General features: G+C 38.5%; 1 protein-coding gene and 1 long non-coding RNA gene across 3 annotated transcripts; one reads left to right on the top strand and one right to left on the bottom strand.

The window, feature by feature from the left end:
- Positions 1-203: 203 nt before the first annotated feature.
- On the bottom strand, positions 204-13,173 carry LOC136256818 (uncharacterized). Its single transcript, XR_010701668.1, has 3 exons — positions 12,939-13,173; positions 556-623; positions 204-506 (listed from the first exon to the last, which is right to left on the bottom strand). It is a non-coding gene; the product is annotated as an uncharacterized lncRNA (long non-coding RNA).
- LOC136256817 (serine/threonine-protein phosphatase PGAM5, mitochondrial-like) lies at positions 12,960-25,204 on the top strand. 2 transcript variants are annotated; one of them, XM_066049857.1, is made up of 3 exons: positions 12,960-13,550; positions 19,909-20,042; positions 24,963-25,204. In XM_066049857.1, the coding sequence occupies exons 1-3, from the start codon at positions 13,005-13,007 to the stop codon at positions 25,111-25,113; spliced, it is 831 nt and encodes a 276-aa protein (XP_065905929.1). In that variant the 5' UTR covers positions 12,960-13,004; the 3' UTR covers positions 25,114-25,204. The 2 variants fall into 2 exon arrangements, with proteins under 2 accessions (XP_065905929.1, XP_065905930.1); XM_066049858.1 differs by lacking the exon at positions 12,960-13,550 and adding an exon at positions 17,437-18,012.
- Positions 25,205-25,265: the final 61 nt, after the last annotated feature.

Raw genomic sequence — 25,265 nt, forward strand, 5'->3', positions numbered from 1 at the left:
AACAGTGCTAGCGTATGTATCTGATATGTACTCTAATAGAGCAATCATGTACCATTATAACAGGCACATGTGACTGCTCAGGTTAGCTTGCAATTGACCTTTTGTTATACAGTTGCAGAAGGCAATGTTAAATTTGTTCTATTTCTGGAATCACTTCAGGATATAATAATGCTATTGGACACATCTCAATACAGAGGGTTTCAATGAACATAACATTAATTTTACTCCTGGTAGTATTCCTCCTCATGTATCAAATTCTTAAAGAAAAAAATAGCTAAATGTGAAGTACATTCAGAGAGTCTGACTTGGATCTAGAAACTATCTCTAAGGAAAAGGTGTTTAGAGTGGCTGGGTCATTTGACACAGATGCCTAACCATGCACCGTGTCCCATTATTTGGATGGCTATTTCCCTCATCCATTTCATGGACCATGACCAAGGAAGAGATGCCTAAAGATGATTTTGTCATTGCAGGGGGAGTTGGTGATGGTGAGTGGCATGATAAAGCTACAGTGATAGGGTTAATTAGAGGCAGGAGTATGTGGAATCAGTATACCTGTAATCAGCAGGAACATTAACTGGCTAGACAGGTTGATGGTCTGATGTACAGCCTGCAGACAGTGCCTGTATAAGAAAATTTAGAATAAATTAAAGTGCATCATAAGTGTACTAAAGAGAGACAGTTGCAAACAATGTGGTGCTGCGTGTACAGTGTTTATACTGACCTATAGCTAGTTATTCTTTAAAAGCTATCCGACTATAAACTAGCTAGCTAGCTGTAGGCCACCTCAGGATGAGTAGCCAAACACATTAGCCTGCCAATGTGAAGAGAGGGAGTGTAGGTTCCATTTTGGCAATAAAGTAACAACATGAACATGTGTGCAGTACAACAGTTTATGGGAAAGGGTCCACACTTGAAATTAAAGTTTGTTTATGATCAAGATACTCTAATAGAGCAGTCAAAGGCATTCATATTATTTGAAGGACTCAAAATATCACATGACCAAAGAAATGAATAATAAAAGTGTTTAAATAGCTAGCTACCATACAATAATCTGTAAATTAAGTTTTGACTACTGAATGGTATTAATTAATGTCTTGCCTATTATTCTTTTCTCAGTGGAAATGCATGAAAACACTAAAGTTCAGTACTCCACATTATTTCCCAAATAAAGTTTATGAGCAGTACACAATTTTATAATAAAATATCATAGCAGTAGAGAAATTGGTTATGTGGACTACTCCAAAATGCAGTAAAATAAAAGCAGTGTATGGCACAACTTAACCGTAATATTAATTAATACAGTCAGATTTCCTCTTATTTCGAGAGTGAAATATAATCAGATGCAGTCAAGTAGCAGTGATGCTGTCATTCCATTTATACAATGGTTGTAATTGTATATATATATAGTACAATTATACATTAATCATTCTATAGCTCATGCCAAACAATGACTTCTAATAGTTATACATAAAGTTTGACTCACTCTCCATATTGAAAAACGACAAATGACCACCTACCCATGCAGTACACTGCACCTATAGCTACCCTTGTGCTTTATGTTGAAAAACTGTTGACCTTTGACAATTAACTATTAGCACTTAGCAAGCTTATCGGGGCAGTGTAATCTAAGCCGGCATGAAGCATAATGGTGGAATAATTTCAGGAATGATAGCTACGTACAGTACATATATGCAGGCAGAAGTTTCCTCTTCTGACAATTATTAAACTGTATTCTATATAGTGCTCTCCAAAATCACATTGATAGTTTTACTACAACTTCGATTCTTTCTCAGTCATAGCATATGTACACAGCACACTATAATGGAAAACAAGCCATGGTGATTATCGAAGTTTCACCAGATTCTCAGTGCATGGGGTATAGCTAGTATTGCATTCATTAAAATTTGAACAGCAGACGTTGTCAGGTACAAATGAAATGAAATTATATGCTTTAATTTGGTGGGTAATTCAGTAAATTTATAAAAACATAATAGATTCAAGCCTATAGCTAACTATATGAATCAATTTTGTATAATTAAATGCATATATACACAGGCGATGTATGTAGTTAAATCTGAGTGCGAGCTTAAAATAGTAGTTAATAGCAAAGATAATGCTAATATATTCATACTATAAGTTGTTTAGGACATGTAGCTAATACTCTTGATATAGTACTGTAGTCTGCTCAGTACAGTCTGCAGTATACATTATTATTCCTAACATAATTATGTCAGTGAAATTATAATTAGTTCTAAAATTATTCTATAATAGAGGGTAGTCATAGTAATAGTCAAACTGCGAGACCTCGCATGACTGTAGGCCTAGGCAGCTGTCTCAATTCAGCACCTCAGCTGACCCTGTTGGCCAACAGGCTTCCAATAGCTAATCAAAAATTTTTTACACGACACTGAATTGTTATCTTGTCAGGCTGCTAGTGATTATTCTCGGTAGTCTAGTGTAACAGCTATGCTGAATCAACTTGATTGGCAATCATTGGAGAGGCGAAGAGATGATTCAACTCTAGTTATGTTTCATAAAATTATCAATCAGTATTATATAGATATCCCTTGTGGTCATATCCTTCATAAAGTCCCCAGTTTCACCCATATAGCAGCAGGAATTTCCTACAGCTACCCTCAAGAATTGATCCTTTCATGTACTCATTTTTCCCAAGAGTAATTCAATTATGAAATCATTTATCCGATCACCTTGTGGAAGCTGACAATGTTGGTACTTTTTAAAGCTTTATTATTTAATGTTTAGTTGTTGTCAGCTTGAAGGCAGTTATCTGATGGTACATCACCAGGTGAAGGTAACTGTTTCTTGCTTCCTGCTAAATTTTGTGCAAAGAGATTCAGGTCTGTAAAGACGGCTCCAGAAATTTTGGCAATAAGTTTTCAGATTCCTGTTGAATGCACAAGGTGTCTGAGGGACATGCTCCCCCCAGGTAATTTTTAACACTGCGTGCTGGGTGCCTTTCTTTAATAGATTCACCAAAAAGTCTTGAAGAATGACATTATTTTTAAGCATAATAATGGTAGAATACGACTTTGGAGTATTACTACTGTGTTGGTCAGTTCAGGTAGCTAAACTAGCTAACTTTATTGTGACATGTTCTGGGTAACTGACTGCTCTATTAGAGTATTTAAACTTAGCAAATCAATGCAAAATGCCTCAATACAGTTGACCGGTTTCAGAAACCTCCTGGATCCGCTCTTGATCTGTACCGTATAGCCTCAATATTCTGAGGGGAAATTTTTTTGCTGATTTTGCGGTTTTGGGGGTTACCAGCAAAACTATTATCCTTGAAATATTTAGACCTCTGCTTTGGGAGTGTTTGCAAATCCGTAAATTTAATTTCAGCAACACTGCTCAACCTCAAAATATTTCGGCTATATATACGGTACATTATACAGTAACAATAGCAAGTGCCAGCGCCCATAAAGTTTTAATAAATAAGCGCCCAGCGCTAGACAGACATTATTAACTCGTGACATATGAACCAGGCGGATTTTGCAATCGCAAAAGGCCTAATGAGTTTAGTCTGGTCAGTCCATTATAATTTGGTGATCATGCACACAGCACCCCAGTAATACCACAGCTCGTGCTACAGTAGGTTACGTAACGAGACAATCCTTAGAGCGAGTGTACACGTATGGAAAAGGACATGAATCATGAAGGACTAAACCAGTTTAAAACACCTGAGAAGGGTAAGTATACTATTATCATAAGCTTAGTGTGGCATTCGGAGTCCGCTTTATACAACAGCTTCCAGTACTCCACTACTGAAGGATCTTCATAACCACACCAGTTCAAATTATGCTGCTCGTTGGAAAGTGATCGGATCATTACTGGGTCTACCCAAAAGAAGACTTGACATCATAGAGTATGACAACCACCACAAAGCTGAGCCTTGTTGTAATGCTGTGTTGGAGGAGTGGCTTGAAATCGACCCCTTCGCTAGTTGGGAAAAACTGTTGAAAGTGATTGAGTCACCTACAGTGCTCATGGCCAGTGAGCAAATTCCTGAAAAAGGTGACTAGCATGTTATACATTTGTGTGCATGATAATTTACTACAGTATATGTGTTAGTCTCGTGTAGCCAGATCCTTTTCTTTCTTTTGTGTGGGGGTGGGAAAAGAAAAGAACATTGTATAACATCTTCGTTGGCCTATCCTGAGACTGTGGGGATTCTACTGCACAGCTTCCAGATTGTTTGTGGGTGTGAATGATGTGTTTTGCTAATCATTACGTCATTTGCATTCTGTTACCATAGATATAAAAGCAGTAGCTATGGTAATAGGATGCAAAGATCAGCAGATCACTTTTTCAAGAATTTATTTATTAAGGCTTTACAGCAAAGGTGCTGCAGGTCTGTAGGACACCTGGTCCTATGGAAACAGAATGCAAATGACACAACGATTAGCAAAACACATCATTTTCACCATAATCTGGAAGCTACGCATGAGCAGTAGAATCCCCACAATCTCGGGATAGGCCAACAACGATGCTATACTGTGTTCACCAGACCCTTTTCTTTCCCTGCCCCCACACAAAAGAAACAAAAGGATCTGGCTACGTGAGATCATATAATTATGTGTAGCTGTTGGTATTAACAAGCTTTTGTGTATGTGCAGTGTCTTTGAAACCTGATGTGGATAAGTCAGTGGATAGTGACCAAGGTAGAGTGGACACATTATATTTTGTGCTTCATTTTATGTGTTGTTATTCATTGCTGTAGGAATCTCCACATTGTCAAACAGGGCGAAACAATTTAGTACACAAACACGGTTTGCTATTGATGAAGATATTTGGCCACCACATCAACCGAAAGACTTTATACCAGTTTTACTAATTCAACATCAAGGCCAACACACTTTTAAACAGGCAACTGTACTTCAATTGGCTGAATCAGTCCAATTAGGTGGTGTTCATCCCAAGCTTTACCCAAAGGACACCCATCAATCACTGAGAGAAGTACTCAACAACAGTAAGATTACTAAACAGCTAGGTGATATCTTAGCTCCTCTACAAGAGAGTGACAATGCACATCTAATTTTAATTGATGGTTTGCCTGGCATTGGGAAGTCTTTATTATTGCAAGAAATTGCTTACAATTGGACAATAGAAAAGTTCTTACAAAAGTTCAAATTAGTTCTCCTTATACAGCTGCGTAGTCCAGCCGTGCAGCAGGTGTCGCTGGTTGATGATCTTCTTACCTTGTTCTGCAAAAGAGACAGGAAAGGTACAGAAATTGCCATTGCATCTAGTGATTACCTATATAAGAATGGTGGTAAAGATGTTGTTTTTCTTTTTGATGGCTATGACGAATTCCCAGTTAACCTACAAAAGGATAGTTTAATTGCCGATATACTGAAACGTCATGTGCTACCTCATTGTGGCTTGGTAGTGTCATCTCGCCACATGCCTCAGTGAGACTCCGAGAACAAGCAACCATCAGAGTTGATATCTTGGGCTTTGCTGAAGAAGAACGAAAGCTGTACATTGAACACTGCCTAAAGGGACAATCACATGCAATTGACGAGCTTACCAAATATCTTCAATGTAATCTGACTATCAACGGCCTGTGTTTCATCCCCTTCGATATGGTTGTCTTGACTTACCTGTACAAACAGGGAATTCCCCTTCCCAGTAATTTTACACAGCTCTACAACTACTTCATCTGTCTTACCATCCGTCGACATCTTGCCAAGTGTAGGCAACCTCTTGATAACACCATTACTGATCTAACCAACTTTCCAGAGCCCTGTAACATAATAGTTCGGCAATTATCAAAACTATCATTCCAGAGTCTTAATAGCAACAAGCTAATCTTTACCTTGGAGGAGATCAGAGCAGCTTGTCCAGGCATTGAAGGTATTGAAGGAGCTCTCAATGGCTTTGGACTGCTGCAGGCCATTCAACACTTTGGGCTCACTGGGAAAACCATGACTTTTAATTTTGTCCATTTTTCTATTCAGGAGTTCTTAGCTGCTTACCATATTTCTCAGCTTCCACCTGACGAAGAGCTGCGAGTACTTGAAGCAAAGTTCTGGAGTGATATTCATTCTAAAATGTTTACAATGTACACCTCACTTACTAAAGGGCAGAGATTTGCTTTTAAACAATTTCTCTCTGGCAGAGATAACATGATTGCCATTTCTGAATTATTCTTGGAGAATCAACTAAAGTGTCTTCGACTTTTCCACTGCTTCCTTGAAGCCAATGATGAAGCTTTTTATGCTTGCATTCAAAATGGAAAAACTTTTAATGATAAAGTAATCGACTTATACAACACTAGCCTAACAGTTTATGATGTTGAATGTGTTACACTCTTCCTTACATTCTCACCTCACAAATATTGGAAGATGATTGACTTGTCATACTGCCATATCCAAGATCGTGGCCTTCATGTCCTTCACCGTGATTTAATGAATAGTGGTATCACTATTAAACAACTCAATTTGTCCTATAATGGCCTCACGAGATCATCTTCCTCCTCCATCAGTGATCTCGCTGTTCACTGTAGAGTGGAATGGTTGGGTATTAGTGGTAACCGCACCATCGGAGAGGACCCTGCTCTGTATGACATGTTGTCCCACCCCTCCTCTGTGTTAGCTGGACTGGACATGAGATGGACCAGCTTATCATCACCATCAGCAACAATTGTCCTTTTCACTGCACTAGTAAAGAGAAACAAACTGCAGGGTCTCAACATTAACAATAATTCCATCACTGATGAAGCTTGTGATGTGATAGCTGCTTCACTGAAAAACAATATCTCTCTTGTCAGGCTGGAGGTGTATCGCAACAAGATGATCAGTTCAGAAGCTGCTTGTCGTCTTGTACAAGCCCTACAACATAGCGACACATTAGAACTGCTATGGCTACCCCGTTACACTGAAGATATTGAAAAGAGGATTGGATCACTGCAAGAAGAAGTCAACAAGAAAAGAGAGAGTAGAGGATGTCAAACAAAGCTGAATATTTACTGACATTATTGTAAATGTCTATTAATTAATTAAAAAATGTTTTTTAATGTGACAGTGTCCACCATGTGATGTTAAAATTTTCATTTTAAAGCAAGATTTGAAACTTGTACTAAAAAAAGAACCAGTTAAATGTATATCTACATATATAAGTCTTTTCCAAAATATCAGCAACACTTGTACCCCAGTACCAGACCTGGTTGGTATGACTGCTCAGTGATGGGATGACACAGTTACAGTACACCAAGTCCTCAACAATGGCATGGCTTTCCACAGACAACTTTAAACCTAGGCCTCTTTCTACACTACGGAGATTGCTACAGCTACTGTACTAAGGAAAGGTCTTGTTGGCACTCTTGTAGCTAATTTTGTGTCTGCAGTACGGAAATGGTATTATAGTTCAACAAATTAATAGCTACTAACATATCATCAGTGTTGGATCGGGGGGGGGGGGGGGGGCACGTGCCCCATCCCTTTCAAAAAAATTGCATACAAGATCAAGATACTCTAATAGAGCAGTCAATCACTCTGATAAAGCAGTCACAGTGTTCATGAGGCAGTGTAGCTTAACTATGAAGCTATGAATAAGGATCTTTATATACTTCATAGTATATAAAGGACAGCCATTGCTGCTGTGACCTTTTATTTGTTTTTGCTTGCTCATCAACTTTTCAGCTAAGTGCACCTCCCCCCTTTCCAAACTCTGGATCCGTCCCAGATCATGAACTTTTAAATTTGATTTCTTAGGGGTATATCCAGAAGGCAAATACAATGGTACATTAGCTAAATTGAAAAATGAAACTATTTCCATGAGTAAAGAGTGAAATACTCCAATAGAGCTGCATATGGCCAGAAATTTCCAAGGAATAAAACTTTCGCAAAACTGTGTATAATATGATTTTCACATTTTTAAATTTTAGAAAACAGTTTGGTAAGGTGATACATATGTATAATCTTAAAACATTTCATGATTATATTTCCATGAAGCCATCATTACTCACGAAATTCACAAAAGTCTTGTCCTTTGAAAATTTCTAGCTATACGGTAGATCAATCGCACAAATACGTAGTTTTCATTAATGAAACGGTTGTATGTAACTGTACATATGTCTTCTGTGGCTGTGGGCACATGACTTGCAGGAAAAACTTGCAATCAATCACCACAAAATACACCTCATAGCTAACCACCCATAAGCTACAACCAAGTCAAGCTCTTGCAAATGGCTATTATGTAGGCATGCAATTGCGTGCATGCTTGCATGTACCAAGAGGATGAGCTGTATATCACTTTACAGTATGCACTAACTTTATGACTGAAAACATTCTAATACAAACATGATGTTCTCTTACGTAACGAATGCATTGTAGGTATGTATAGAAAGTACGAATAGACCAGTTACGAGAGTATCTTCATAGTGATAGATTCCTTGATGTGCATAACAGAGTAACTGGAAGGAGGAGCCCAATCTGTAGTTCTTGTGGCGGGAGTTATAGTCTGAGCCACGTTTGCTACCCCTACTTTTGTATGGATTCACGATGATTGCTTATCGTTAAAAGTTCTTATACAGTAACTTTCTGGGCTTATATAATATGTGTAGAGAAACTCTCTGCGAGCACAGTGATGCTAGAAACCTAAAGTCTGGCTTGTCAAAATGGCTTAAACTAATCTGGTTCTCCCATACATTTTGTGTTGGGCATTTCTGGGCCATGTAATATAAATGGTGTAATATCTCACGATTAAGGCATGTAATAGATACCTCAAATTCAGGACTAGATTTAATAGAAATTACAGCCAATTTCAGCTCGAGGTTGACAATCACTTTCTTGTTCTATGGTGAATGGATATTTGGAAGGGAACATTCTAAGGCCTTGATTGTTTCTCATCCACGCCCGCATCCATTTTTATCCCACCCTGCCTTTAAGACTGGCTATCATTTTACAGCACAGCAAATGTTACTTGCATCTCAGAAGCGGTGCACATATATGGTAAAACATAAGCACTAGCTCTTAAAAGGCTTAGCTACCTTTATAGTAACAGACAGCTTGATTTGGAGTATTTTATTTTAATAATGAATAATGAAAAATAACCTCCTGCCTGCATGGAAATCTGAATTTTTGTGGATGAGAAACAGTTAATCAAGTTTGCCTGCAATTCCAACCTCTTGACACCTATTAGTGTTATGCTGAAACTAAAGTGTTGTGAATTAGGCCACTAGCTCCAACAAAATTCCTTGTTTCCCATTTCATGGACCTCAAAAATACATGCGGGCGGGTGGTTCATTATCCATTATTCATTATAGATATTTCCACTTCTTTTTTTGAAATAACTTACAGGTAAGAATACAGTAGAAATATTTAAACTACTAGGTGTACCCGCGCAAAATTCGCGTGATACTAAGACAATTGTCATGTGTTATTGTGTAAATACACTTAGACTCTATTTACGCTGTTTTGGGTGGGTAATAAATCTCATATACTCCACCTTGTTTTCTAATATACTCCACGCCTTCACGCACAATATAACATATGCTCAAAATCCGGTTTGTCCAATCGTTATGCGTTGTTCACGTGTAGTGATTTAACGAGCGCAATTATTTTGTCACGTGAGGACGTATAGTTGCCATGGCGCTAGTATTATCGTAAGAAAACCAGCCGCTTTTGCCAAGCCTACAGCAGAAACAGCCGTGGATGAGGTAAGTAATCTGAGTGTAATGTGAAATAGAGTCTAAAGCAGTTATACGGGCACAATGTGGAGTCTATGAAATTTATAAACCCTCAGGCCCTTAGTAGCGCCCTCGCTTCGCTCGTGTGCTACAGCCCGGGCCTTCGGGTTTATAAATTTCATAGACTCCACATTGTGCCCGTATAACTATTATTTAAATTCGAACATTACTAATGATCAAGGAGTAATCACATCATTACATACCAACAAAGTCATGTTTACGCATAGCTACTGATGTGTACGCATACTTTAAAGTTGGTATGTAATGATGTGAATACTCCTTGATCATTAGATTTCTTCAATTGTGTGTGGCTCTAACATCTAGCTATAATGTTGGTGGCTTCATGAACAAAGAGTGACTGATGTCATAGTTTTTATAATGTAGGTTAGCCTTGTGCACTGGAATTTCTGCGCAGTACTCAAGCAGATGGCTTATCAAGATGCATGTGCCCAATTACAGGCTCTATACATGCAGAGATCTACACAGTCCTAAAGGTGGCATATCAAGATGTGTCCCATTACAACCATGCACATAGATTAGTTTTGAGCAGCAGACAAATACCACAATTGGAATGTACTCTACTTCATTCGGATGATGTTGCATGAACTAACAAAGCGTCTGAGTGTGATATGAGGATCAGTTTACCAATAGTTGGTGCATCACCACAATGAGCTATATTCTAATTCAACTTGCATTCATTTTATATTTAGTTAGAATGTGTTGTCAATAACTGAATTGGAGTTTTGATATTGTTGCGTACTTATTGCATGACAAAGTGTATATGCAGTACAGTATCAAGTATTCAAGTTATTCGGCTGTACTGAGCAAGGTCAACACCAGCACATGTATTTGAATAGAGAACAGCAGACAAATACGACAACTGGGATATACTGTACTTCATTTGGATGATGTTGCATGAACTAACAAAGTGTATGAGTGTGATATGAGGATCAGTTACCAATAGTTGGTGCATTACCACAATGAGCTATGTTCTAATTCAACTTACATTATCGTGGTTTATTGTTTGTTGGCTATTAGAATTGGAGTTCCATTTCTACATCCTAGTCATGGTATTGTTGTGTTGTGGTTGCTCAATTACAGGTTGTGTGTGTTCTATTAGGGTAGATAGCGCACAGTGGTGTAGATTTCAGGACATCTATCCTTGTAGTGGGCAGTGCAGTAGGGTGTATTCCAGGCTAGTCTTTCTTGTGTAGTCTCTGTCAAGTAACTTGATAGGAATGATAATTGCTCGTAGAATTGCCACACCCTCTATGAAACTCTCCTTTTATACTGGTGGCTGTGTTTACCGGTTGATAGCGTACACACCAAATCACATGATCAAATTCGTTGATGTGATTGGTTAAATCCTGAAAAGTGACTAATCCTATTGCATTATAAGCTTTTAGATAGTTAAACCATGACATCATCTGATTTCTATTGGCAACGCGTGTATAACGGAATGCCGTATACGCGTATCGTAAACTTGTAATGGCCATTGACAGTGATAAGTATCTTGCAACCAAGGTTAGCACGTAATGATAGACACCAAAACCACCTTTTGACACATTGATTTTGACGAGTAGTTGGTCTAGCGAGTTTGAAGCTAATCAGGGGAAAAACCTGGGAGGAGTTTGTATTTGAAATTTTTATGGCCTCGATTTTTACGTTTCTCATTCTGTCGTCCACAGGGGGAGAGAAACGTCTAGTGTAGGCTGGGATGGGGAAGACTGGTAACACGATAAGGGTCTCCAGAATGTTTTGGACAGATTCGTGTCTTCCTCAGGTAGTTACGGTGGTTTAAAGGGTATTTCCCATAGTTTCACGAATCACCACCAATCTGGGATCAAAAGATTTGTTTCAAATTTTAGATTTGAATGGTACCGATCTGATTGGAATCCGACCAAGAATGACGGAACAGTGCTAGAAAAACATGTGCATGGGCGATTGGGAATTAGTATATAGATGAACCTGAACAGTGAAAAGCTAGGGCTTTCTGAATGCTAAACTAAATGCTGCTATGCAATCACAGGATAAATAATGAATAAAATGTTCAGTTGACAGCAATAATGAATGACCATGCGGGAAGAGAATCTGCATGCGGGTGGGAAATAATGAATTATCTTGGAGTGGCCTTAGCCCTGCAAGTTAGTTTGTGAAATTTACAGATTAAGTCCGTTCAGATGTTTAAAACCGGGCTGCTCTCCCAGCCAAATTCCTGCACCTTGTCCTGCACTGATGAGTCTTTTCCAGTTGCAACAAGCAGTGAGTCACCACATGCTACAAATCCATATGTGTGTGTGTGTGTGTGTGTGTGTGTGGGGGGGGGGGGTGCTGTGCATGGCTCTGTAGCTTGTAGTTCAACAACACATCTCGCAACACATGTATTGCAGTTTGTATATGATTCGAAAAAAGGCAGACACCTCAACTCTCACGCATTATGTGTGAGACACACTCATTGGATTGTTGTCTGATGCACTGTTTTCCATCTCACACATCGAAAATTAAGCTCTGATGTATTTAATTTCACTTCAAACCTCTTGGCAAAGCACTAAACAGTGCTCTAATGGCTAAAAATGGAGAGTAATAACTGAAAATAGCCAAAGGAAGTTGCAAAGTTTGCAACTGTAACAGGAATTTTCCTACTAAGACAAGACCTCACGCATAAGTACGCATATCGCACGCATTTTAACCTCAAGTCTCTATGGTCTCACTCCACGTGCACTTTCCAGGTTGAGGTCTCTGAAAAAAGGAGATCGCCTTGGCATTGTTAACTTTTATGACACAATTGAGATGAGTGTATTGGGTCACTATCTGCCAAGTTCATTATCTTCTTTTCGGAACTGTGTGAACTTCATTCAAAATAATTTCACTATGTTAAAATCTCAATGTAAGAGAATCTTTGATTTAGCAGCGGCAATTTCAATATCCTCTTCTAGGAGAATATTTATGGCGAAGAGCTGCCAAGAATGGTGTGTGGACTTTTGAACATTATGTTGGCAAGACATTTTTCATTATTAATTGTGTGTTTTGTTTTTTGTTAATTGTACTCCTTGCCATGCCCACCTGTGGGGCTTTTTATGCCCTATTTTTGTGGTAGCATGTGTCCGAGGACATTTGATGGTAATTGTTTGTGTCATCAATAATACTGATGGTTCTTCTCCATCTTCTTAGTAGTGTTTCTCTTATAGACTAAGCTAGTACTATAAATACACCAAACACTTACTACTTTGATGGGAATGATGTGATAATCTACTCCACCCTTCGTCTAATCACTGTCACGTGAGTGTATATGGCGAATTACTTCGGCAGAATATGGCGAGGTGCCATGCTGTTCGCTGGATCAGGCGCTACCTTAGCCATGGTCGCGATGAGTTACGATGACGACAGGGGAGCTGAAAATGCCAACAACTTGCGCGCATCAACACAGTGGGACGATAACTGGGACCGGCGCGCGCCACCTCCTGATGCGGCTGATAGTACAGACGGTGACAAGCCCACCAAAGCCACTGCCAGTCGTCATCTTATACTGATACGCCATGGACAGTATGATCATAGATATGATTTGGCCCACAAACCAGATGAACTGAGGGTATTAACACAATTGGGACACCAACAGGCAACCATCACTGGCAAGAGACTAAAAGAACTCCAGGCTGCAACAGGCAGTGGCTACAATGCCCTTATACATTCCTCATTGAAGAGAGCTATAGAGACAACTATTGACATAATACCATCACTAGAAGTGGTACCACCTGTGTCCAGTTGTGATCTGTTGATAGAGGGGTTACCATGTAAACCAGATCCAGGGCAACCAGTATCATGGAAAAACAGACATGTTAGTAACAGTAATTTGGTCTCACATGGCCAGACAACTATTTTTCTGCACAACACTTATCAATTAAAAAATATAAGTGCCTGTTTTGAAATAGCAGTCTGGCTACGTGAACTAGTAGTGAAGTTGTTGTCAGTGTTCTGCTTGCTATAGATGTGTATACAAGACTTGCCTTCTGTGTAGCCTCAGGAACTAACTTATGAATTAATTTACCTGTTGCACACAACTAAGATGTCCTATGTATGTTTGTATACGTTTGTGACAGTGTGTGAGGCCATCAATGTTATACAGATAGTGAGGATTTTGTTCGTAAGTAACCCAGGATGCTTTTAGCATTAATAATGTTTCCCTAATATGGTGTGATTGTGATTGAACCATTGTTTGTACATCCTTATGTTGTGTTTAACTTTGTTTGTAAATACGCAGTATTAAGTTGAAAGTGTTGATGTGTGTTTTTTTAGTGACCACTTTATGATTGGTTAGTTAGTTCTGTTGTTTGTCACTTTTCGGTGATAAGGTTTGAACAACATCAACAGGTACACACTTTCAGAGCTTCTATAGTAGTGTACTATTGTAGGTAACTGGAAAGCACTTGGTATTTATTCTAATAGAACACACAGGAAGGATGCACATTCAAATGCATCCCTGGCACTACCATAGCGCTATATCTGTGTAGCTCCACTGAAATACATTGGGAGTATTGAAATTGCCAGTCACTGCGTTCTAACAAAAGACAAAGAACAGACAAGTAACGTACCACCCAAGCAAATGGTGTTTTTTTTTTGAAGTATTGCCATTCAGTCTTTTTCGACATTTGTGATTGCAAACTTTGATGCATGGGGTAACCATGTCTGACACATATGCACAACACAGAGAATTGTTCAGTATATAGACTTGCATCACCACTAAACAGTGAAGTGATGTTACCTTACTTACTGATCAGCAGGAGAATACAAACCATCAAATTTTCTAGCGATTGTATTACAAGGTAGTGATATGAACTGAAGTATATGTTTTGTATAAGGAAATCCACCACACATGGTGACTGTCCAACAGTTCCTAAGAATACTGTGTGGTATCCCACTATGCTAACAAATTATGTGAGGATTTTTCTTGTTAATGTGCAGTACGTATTATCAAGTGGGTGTGGTTCCACGTAAGTCTACATGCAACTACAGTAATTAAGAATTTCCAGAAGTTAGTTACCTACATTTCCAGTAGCATCACGGATCCTGTGATGGCATGTATGCCCACAGAGAACAGCTGATACAATTCTGATAAGTGGGTGTGGCTCTACATATCCTGCACAGACAGCAAAGGATATTCCTGAATGGTGGGTATGGCTCCACGTAGAGTGTTTACAACTGCATTTCCACCAATACAATCAAGCTTGTTAACTTATAGTCACACGTAATCTCATCCGAGTCAGACCCAGACATTCAGTGAAGTGGATAAGACCCATTTGACCCGGACAAAATGTGACCCAAATGACCTAGATAATCCGAATGACCCGGCCCACTTACAATGCTGATTCTGTGCTCATGATAAGACGGTTGCTTTCATTATAACATTCAATAGTTTCAAACTATAGCAACATTTTTTCCTAGTTTGCACACATAAGAAAAAGTTGGTCTGGCTGCATGAGCTTGACCTGCACTAAATGTGAAGTTTGGGCTATAATAATGACTAGTACTTTTGGCCAATTATTTTAAATATGTACGGTAACTGATGTAAATCCTGGTCTTTCTACAAATATAAAGCTTCATACAAGTTGATGGTATTGCAGATTATCGTTGAAATTTAGCTCCTTATGATTCTCATATTGCAATGAGATGTTCTAGTCTCATCCTGGTTGCTTCTTTCGCAGAGGGGGCACTTATGATCACTAATCAATGAGTGCACCCCAGAGCAAGGACGAGACTAGCAGTGTGGTTTTTAATCACATGCATGATGTTTTAGTTGTGGTAAATACAGCTGAGGTCCTCCGTGATACTTTAAGAGTACACTAAGTGATGGTGTCAATGTCCAGGAAGGTAATCAAAAGAGACAACTTACAGACTTTAAGGTCAGATGCCACCTGATACTGCATGTTGATAGATCCTTTGTGATATTAGATGGCTCCAGGCCATTTATTTTGCAAGTTTATTTATGGACATCAGTGCTATAGTGATCTGACGTAGGTTGAACTGATCTACATACTGTACTTGTGCATCATGTTCAAACATTCACTTCAAAAAAATTCAATTCTCTTGAATTGTTACGTAACTACACTGTAGGCCAGGCTGGCCTTAATGTTACCCACTACATCTTATGCTGCAGCTGATAGACTAATAGCTCTGCCTACATGAACAACGCGTAACTATAGCGTGTAGATTGTACCTCAACAACAAGGTAAATAGTTAAGTACTAGGTGTACCTGTGCAAAATGCATGTTACTATATAATGCTCTCTGTATATAGCATGTGGGACACACACAAATGCCGCTTCTTCATTCATATACACACAATCATTACCCATTCATTCAAACCAATGCATATGCAATGCACATATACATCCACAGTATGATAAACTAATAGCTCTACTACTTGTACCTCAACAACAGGGTAAAGTATGTACAACCACTAATTGCACTGCAGCTTTTTAATTTGATTTAATGATTTGAAGGGAGACTACATCAGTTCTAAGAACTGCTTCAGTGCCCTATACAAAGTACACAATATTATACAACAACATGCAACAAAAAATACTTACACAAGACAAAACAAAATTTACAAAACATAAATATGTACAACACAATAATGTTTTAATTAACAAAACAATTGTTTGTAAGTAGCCTTAAAATTTGACAAGCAGTCAGTACCACACAAATTTGGAGGCAAGCTATTCCAAATAATTACTCCACAATAGTAAAAACTACTCTTCCCAATTGATGAACGGATTTGCGGTACATACAATCGATGTTTAGGCCACTACAATGAGATAACTTGTTTCTCATCAACTTCTCATAGAGTAACACATGCGGGCGGGCGGGTTATCTCATTATTGCACAAGCCATAGCTATAAATTGCAGGATGTATATATTTGTACAAAACCAGTATAATAATCCTTTATTTTAGGTTATTGGCTGGGTGCACACCAAGCACTGGTGCAGACTAAGGGTAAAACTCCGACTGAATTCACATAAACTTCAACTTCAGTAACAAAGCTTTCAAGTCCTTTACGAGACTTCCACCAGTCTTGGAGTCATGTATCATACCCCAGTACAGCAGCGGTGTTAGGACGTGTAGGCTAGTCAATTTTGTTAGAGGGAGGGGCTGTGCAAGCTTGTGGCAGAAGTAGCAACACTAAAGCTACTATGACTTTTCAGTAAGATATGATGGCCCTCCTCCACATAGGGCATGCAGGTCACAGTACCAATGCTAGTGTATATACACTGTATCACTCACTGTTGATGCCTTGGTGGTTGTTGATGCTCCAGAAAGCACTCTAATCAACACAGAAGTAAAAAAAAGCCTCAAAAATAGTGTCTGTATCTCAATGGGATTGCGGTTTTCCATAGAAATAGTGCTTTTCTACGTGATAATTAAACCCACTAACACAACACTCAAAAAAGCCATGCTGCAATCTCGTGCAATAATGAGTTTGCATGGGCAAAAGAAAATTTTAGTGCGGGCGGTTGATGAGAAACAAGTTATCTCATTGTAGTGGCCTTATTTCTTCCAGTATGCCCTGTATATGCTTCAGTTGAAACGAACCAGTCTTTTAAATACCTGGGAGACAGATGATGTAAAACTTTAAACACCTGTACAGCGGTATGAAAATGTCGCCTCTCTGCTAGTGTTAACTTGATACAGCTGCATCACGTAAATTTTATTTGAGGGGAACCACCTGTACCCCGTGTGCATGTCGAATTATTGTCACGTGAGTCTACATGGCGCATTACTTGGGAAGAATATGGCGAGGTGCCATACTGTTCGCTGGATCAGGCGCTACATTGGCTATGGTCGCAATGAGTTACGATGGCGACAAGAGAACCGAAAATTCCAACAAGTTGCGCGCGTTAACACGGTGGGACGATAATTGGGACCGGCGCGCGCCATCTCCTGATGTGGTTGATAGCACAGACGGTAACAAGCCCACTAAAGCCACTGCCAGTCGTCATCTTATACTGATACGCCATGGACAATATGATATGACACACAAACCAGATGAACTGAGAACATTAACACAATTGGGACACCAACAGGCAGTAATTACTGGTAAAAGACTAAAAGAACTCCAGGCTACAACAAGCAATGGTTATAATGCCCTCATTCACTCCACAATGAAGAGAGCTATAGAGACAACTAATGACGTAATATCATCATTAGAAGTGGTGCCACCTGTTTCCAGTTGTGATATGTTGAGGGAAGGGTCACCGTGCAAGCCTGAACCAACATCATCGCTATGGAAACCACAAGAACATGTAAGTACTGTATTGGGAAATTTATTACACAAGTTGCTGAAGGAATACTAGTCCATTATCTGCACAGTGCAAACATACGTATCAGGCTTGCCTTCTATGTGCATTGATACTATCTGGTCTTGTTTGTATGTAAAGATGGTTAAACTCCAGTAAAATTCAATTGCTATATGCTTGTATCAAGAGTTATTAACTCGTACTTGTACCGTATTCACAGTGCAAAATTAATGATTGATTTTTTGACCTGTCTCAAATTTTTGAGTAAACTTGAGTCCCTACGTACCTAGTGAGTCGTCCTTTGAGTTATTGTATATGTTGCAGGTTGTCTTGAGTGTTATAAGTATAAGTTTGGGAGTAGTTCAAATAGATTTATCCTCTAGGTGTGGTTGTGTTTGAAACATTATGGTGCCGAGTTCTTGTTCAAGGTTTGACAAAATAATTTTCATTAACCATAAACCACTGTGGCCAGCACATGTTCTTGACGAAAACAGTATTCCTACAAAACATGACTATGCACACTCTTGACCATTGTGTATAATATTTCACAATGGAATTTGTGTCCATGACATATGTGATGATATACATACATGTACATGTGTCTTGACATGATGACAAATTGTCACGGTGTTTTGTATGAGGCCAGACATATTGTTTTGCTGTAACATGTCAACATTGTCATTAGTTGAGAAATGTCAGTACCTGTTTTGAGGCCCCCAAAGTCGTGAACATGAATATTTTTATGGTGCATTGTATAAGTGTACAGTATCTACTCATCATACAGTCCCTATGGCAATTTCTGAACAGTTTACTGATCACAGTCACGTAATGTTAGGGTACGTGTGTTGTGTGTGTCCCCATCATGTTCATAGTGCATGATGATGAAAGTTTGCATTTTCCTGTTAAAAAACAATCGCACAAAGCCATCCTCATGCATCAATCCTTTGCAATAACTTGGCAGAGTAATGGTCATGCCCAAATATGTCTCTTAACACGCTCTGGTGTGTGTGTGTGTGTGTTTTAAAAAAATTGTTCACAATTAGATGTTGCTTTGTCCAAATGCATGCGGTTTAGAGTACTGCAGGTAGTGCATCCATGATTTTGTACCACGCCTTGATGGCTAGCATACTCCACATATTGTTGTTCTCGGTATGTAAGGCTGTGTAGCAGGCAGAACATAGCTGAAATATCTGTGACGAAATAACTGCTTTGCTTGCCAGCGATTAGTATTGGGGGCGTGCATTTGTCATACAATTACAGCCTGATACACCTGGCTCCATTCTTTCCTTTGCAGTCTATAGGAGTTCACAAATGATGAATTATGTACTACACCGTAACAAACAAGTGTATAGAAGAATTTACAAGCTAGTAAGAATCAAAAAGTGCCGAATCAATGTAAAACATCCCGTATTTTAGCTACAGGCTAAAGAGAAATTAATTTGGTCTCCATTCAGCACTTTTTTTTATTGTACTAGCTTTTGAATTTCTTTACACGAATCCCTTGTCTAAAATCAGGTCACTTACGTATTTCAAACTTACACATTTCTTGTGGTCTTATAGAGGTGCCCACATCAATCAACACTTTCTTCCACCATAGAAATTCAATCCCACAATACAAAGGTAATATGGTCACTTTATAAGAGAATGCTGACAGTAGCTGAACTGGTTAGAGCTAGCTCGAGTCCACTTGTTATCTTAGAATTTTTGGAAAAGTTCTCACTAAAATTAGTAAGGACTTTGAAAGGAAGTGTTCCTGACGTCGCATACTATGACTTCATTTCTGAATGATGTTGTAATGAAGCATGTGAGGTTGGAAATGTATTAAGCCAGATTTGATGTACCAAAATCTTTTTCTTTTTGCTGTATGCTCTATTAGAGTATGTCATGTTTTGGTTTCTGTAGAAGTTCTATCAAGAGGGAGCTAGGATTGAGGCAGCATTTAGGAAGTACTTCTACAGAGCTAACCCGGAGCAGAAGAGTGACACTACTGACATCATTGTATGTCATGCTAATGTCATCAGATACTTTGTGTGCCGGTATGTGTGTGTATGTTTGTTTGTGCGTACGTGCGTGTGTGTGTGTGCAGTAGTGTAGATTGTAGTGTGTCTGTATATATGCTTGTGTGGGTTACTACAAATCGAATAACAAAAAGTAAAGAGCTTGTTAGTGAAAAAAAAGAGAGCCCACACTGTTAGTACAGTACATACAGTAAATTGGCCTTGTTCATATGAACATGAATACACATTTTTGTGTCCATATTACACAGCTCCATTTTCCAACCAGGAGGCCTACTATATTATAATGTAATTACATAAACTAATATTGTTAGCTGGGTGTATTGTCTAGTACTGTTATATTAGATGGGCAGCAGGCAGGCAGGCAGTGTTATAGTTAGTCTTTATCAGAGAGATGTCCTGAATTCATTGTAGGATAATTTGTGTGTGAATATATGGGATGCTTTTACTTGTTCTAACCTTATTAAGTTCTAGTCTTTTAAGGGACTGCAACTTCCAACAAACTTGTCTAACAGATGTTCCCTGAGGAAAGAGGGTCTAGAATACTTAGGTATAAGCTAGTTTAAACTCTAAACAACTTATGATTTCAAAATGAGATGGTGTGTTTTCGCCATCACACTACCTGTTGTAATTGCCTCGTAAGACTACACATTCAATCAGAGGTCAACTGATCTCACACTGTTTTCCATGTCCCTGATCATGGTGATCTGGCTCTCTTCCTAAATAAGGAAGTTAAGGGTGTGCCTAATAAGGAAGTTACGGATGTTCCTAAATAAAGATGTGTCTCAGAATAGCGTACCAGGTAGCCATTTAGCACACATCCTTGCTAATGAATAGGACCTTGTGTGTGATCCTTATACTGGGATACAATGCTACATTGTGGTAACACCTTGGCCCTAGTGAGAGCAATATTAGGACATGTAGTGTGTCTATTATATGGTGATTAGCTGTGTTGTGTTAATGTGTAAACCTTGAACCTGTGTGAACATCTTAACCTGTTCAATAATAATTGTGCTTTGTTTAATGTGTTTGTTTAGTTTATTACACTTCAAACATGTTACTCTTACATGGATGGCCAATGTGTATCTGTGTATGTTTTGGCCAAGATAAAATTGTTCAATTTGAAACATTATCCCTAGGACCTCCTTTGTATGGTTTAGGACCATCTCGTGGTGTCCATGTTATAGAAGTGTCTGGGAATGTATTTATATAATTACAATTATAGGGTCCATGTACAGGTGTGACTGTGTCTGGTATTATCATCAAAGCTTGTGTCCTTTTTTTGGGACCATATTGAAAGTTTCTCTTTTAGTTATCAGAAAATAAGATAAGGTCTATTGTACACACTGCTCCTTTGTAATCCTCGTAATGCTTCAAACTTTAAATTTAGCAAACATCTTGCGTGACAGAATACCATTATCCTTGTCAGTGACCTGGTGATAACTTGTATAACATGTTTACAGCTGAATGATGCTAGTCAGCAAACAGCACACTAGACTTCTTGGACCTGTTTATACTACTAGCTCTACAGGCGTTAAACAATAAATTCAAAACACAACTTAAATTAAAATAACAACTATTGGCTTCTCTTGCCAAGTACTGTAGGCACTTGATTACACTGTTTCTTTATTGGTCAATATTTTCTATATTTGAAGATCAGTGGTTTCTTGTAATGTCAGTATTTAGTTTCTTTACATGGTTGCAAATTGGAAGGCTAAATTTGGAAATTGAAAAGCAAGGCTTGGCCCCTAGATACTTGTGATACTAGAATCTGCATTCCATGTTAGCTGCACGCGTAGTAAAGAGTCCCTGTGGAAGATAGTCAGTTTGTTTGTAGAAAAAGTTGTAAAAGTTAGTGAAATAATTTTGCCATTGACAGTCATAAGAAAGACCATACATATGTACCTACCTATGTAGAAAGACATTTACTCTGTAGAACACAGCATCCCATATACTTACTGTTATATATGTCTGAGACACTTGGTTAACAGATCACAGCTTAACAATAAAATAGTTCAGTGAACATTAAAACATTTTCACTTTGTCACTGACCTTGTTTTTGTGTTTGCACTAGAGAAGTGTGTATGTGTCATGAGGAGCCTGACATGTTGTGGGAGGTTTGTTTAGTGGTGTTGACTAGATGAGTTCTCAGAAACCACTTTGTTTAGTTTAACTGTAGCCTCTTTTATTAAGTGCTTATGTATAAACACTAAAAAGTTGAAGACTTGAAACTTCTGACCACTTCTGTATCCAGACCACTTAAGTTATAGTGGCCGAGACAAATAGGTCCCAAATGTAGCTAAGGTGTACTTCATGACCTCATTAATATGACGTAAGTTCCACCAAATACATCAACTATGTCCCAAAATGAGTAACGTTATTAATGAACAGCCACCTCATCATCGAGGCCACATTGTTTTTACTCCCATTAGTGTACTTCCCTTGTAAGAAGATTTCAGTGTATGTACATGGACAACTCAGTAATCTGGACACTTGTCTTCACTACCAAAAATATAGCAACTGTACGTGTGTACACTTACAAACCAAATCAACCCCTTAATTCAGTACACCTCTGTAATTGAGGACACAATGTGGTATACAGTAACTAGGTGTATTAGAGACTATAGCTTACACATATCCCCCAACCTGGAAACTTATAGCATTACCATGTGTAGTGTGGTTCACTGGTTGTGTCACAATCAGAATTTGTTTGGACTTCTGGTTTGGTTGGGCAACTTGATTTCATTAGCAATGCAGTAATCATTAAAATTAAAAAGGACTTATCATGTTTTTTGCTGGTAAATTCAATTTGTAGCATAGTGGTGCTGGGGTGTTACCCAACTTTGATTATTGACATAATACTGCTAATGTGCTTACAACTGTTGCTACTCCACCAAAGTTAGATCATAGACTTGTCTCTCTTTCTCTGTACGTGTGTGCGTGTGTGTGCAGGTGCATGCAAGCGTGTACATTCATGCACGTGTGTCAAGCTTGTATATGTATGGTCCGTTATACATAGTAAGAGGCAAATACACAGGTGCACTAATGCATGTGTGGGTGTGGGTGTTTGTGTGTGTGAGTAGTGCAAGCACGCATGATGTTGTGGGACAACTTATGCTCAAAGTTTTCACAAATCAACTCACATTGTTTAACACCTCACAATTACAAATTGGCATGGTTACTAATCGCTTCATAGTAACATCTAGTCCTTTGTCTGTTTTCAGATTGGCATAAAATCTGATGCCAAACAGCAGATGTGTAAAAATAATAACAGCTCCATCTTCAATCAGTCTCCATATGTTTATGGGAAGTGTTCTTGGCCTCTTACCAGAGGTTATATATTCATTGATGTTAATAAAAACATATGAACCCATAATTTCTCTTCCTTGTTTGATGCTTGCATATGTTGGGCCAAATATTTTAATGAAATTTGTACCATAGAAATGAAGCTTCTCATAGAGTAAAACCTCAATATATCCACCTTGATATTTGACACTTACTGTAGTACGTACCTTACAGTGTGTACAGGGAACTTACCATTAGTTCTCAAATCAAATGTGCATATAAAAGTTTTGATACATACAAATCAACCCAGGACACCTCTCTAGTTAGGCCACATTCTTGTGGTAGTAGTTACTGTAATTAACCACTGCTTGTTATGAATATTATTAAAGAAGTGTACACACAATCTGTTTTGGCATTTGTGTGTGTATTTCCAAAGGTGTCCTTGTTTCTGGTGTGCATGCATATATGACAACCAGTTTGCTCAGTGTCCTGATTTTTCTAGTTCATTTCATGTAACCTTAACTGTGTCAATATCTACACTATAGAGTGCCTACCTAACCTTGGTAGACTTTACTTTACTGTAAGTTTGAATGTATATTTTTTACCATGGGACCATGGACAGGTGTTCTGATTATTGACATGTCCACATTATTTCAAGGTGTCCTTTTAAGAAGTCAGACTATCAGTATGTCTGTCACTCTAAAAGTTTAATCAATATAAACCATTTTTAAAAATATACACTCAAGCCAATTAAATTATGATATGTATTCAGTACACAGATGGTAACTAAGTTACCAACTTGATTTCTGACAACACAGCTGTACCCTACCCTATTCAAGGCACAATGTGACAACATTTACTAAGTTGAAATGCCATGGGGAACTAATGTAGGGCTTCTATGGCACAAGGCAGTGTCTCTGTGCACCTGCCAATTATCACATTAGCTCTGACTGCCCTGGAAAACAGTTTTATTTAATGATCTGCGCCTGTCAATACAGCAATAAAACTACTTGTGATTCAGTGCCCATTCCTTGTATAGAAACTAGGATGTGTCTGTTCCTAAGGCAATCAAACTACTTGCACACCCTGTACTAATGAAGTGATAGTGTGAACACTTGTGTTTTCTCACACGAATCAAGTGGCTTGATATGTTTAGTAGATACTTTTGTGGCACTTAAGAAAGTCATCATTGAGAGGAAGAAAAATTTGGCAGTTATTTACAGTGGGTGGTCACAGTTCCTGCTATTGTTGATGGAGGGTAGTGATCCATGTTTATGGTATGTGGTGATGGTATGACTGTGTTAAGTGGTGTTTGTCTTTTCTTTGTCAAGGTCCTTGCACAGGTGTTTAATGAGCATTATTTCTTTGCATAAGGGATGGATCCCACTTTATGGAAGGGAAGTGAAATTTGAAAATATAGATGGCAAATTTGCCATAAATTTTGTAAACTTCCAAGTATTTAAAACACAGGTTATTTAAGACACAGGCTTGTGTGTGCGCGTGTGTGTGTGGCATGGTGGATTTACCAAATAAATTATTGTTTGTAGGACCTACGATATTTTGCCATATTTAGTGTTTTAGAAATTGCTTCTTTATTAGCAATTCATTGATGACAACTTTACTAAGTTACAATTGACCAATCCTTTTTTATCACAGGGCTCTGCAGCTACCCCCAGAGGCATGGCTAAGGATGAGTCTTGCTCACTGCAGTATCACTCGGATCACAATACGACCTAATGGCCGTGTGACTCTCAAAGGCCTTGGGGATGCTGGACACCTCCCTGCAAATATGATCACGTACTCTTGAGAATTTTGTCCATTTATTAAATTTAAATGTATTAATTTATTATTCCTTTTTTGTGTATATTATTTTATTAATCATGGCTATGCAGTGTGGAGTTGTGATTTCTTGGTTTTCGGTTTTGAAATTCCAAGAATTTGCACTTTAAAAAACCCAGT

This window comes from Dysidea avara, chromosome 5, assembly GCF_963678975.1.
Source record: "Dysidea avara chromosome 5, odDysAvar1.4, whole genome shotgun sequence".
Taxonomy (NCBI): Eukaryota; Metazoa; Porifera; class Demospongiae; order Dictyoceratida; family Dysideidae; genus Dysidea; species Dysidea avara.

What these genes read in the sequence shown, in the direction of transcription:
- LOC136256817 (XM_066049857.1), top strand. Translation starts at nt 13,005, where the DNA reads ATGGCGAATTACTTCGGCAGAATATGGCGAGGTGCCATGCTGTTCGCT. An exon ending in TATCATGGAAAAACAGACAT is followed by an intron (nt 13,551 to 19,908) that starts GTTAGTAACAGT and finishes TGGTTTCTGTAG; the next exon opens with AAGTTCTATCAAGAGGGAGC. An exon ending in ATCAGATACTTTGTGTGCCG is followed by an intron (nt 20,043 to 24,962) that starts GTATGTGTGTGT and finishes TTTTTATCACAG; the next exon opens with GGCTCTGCAGCTACCCCCAG.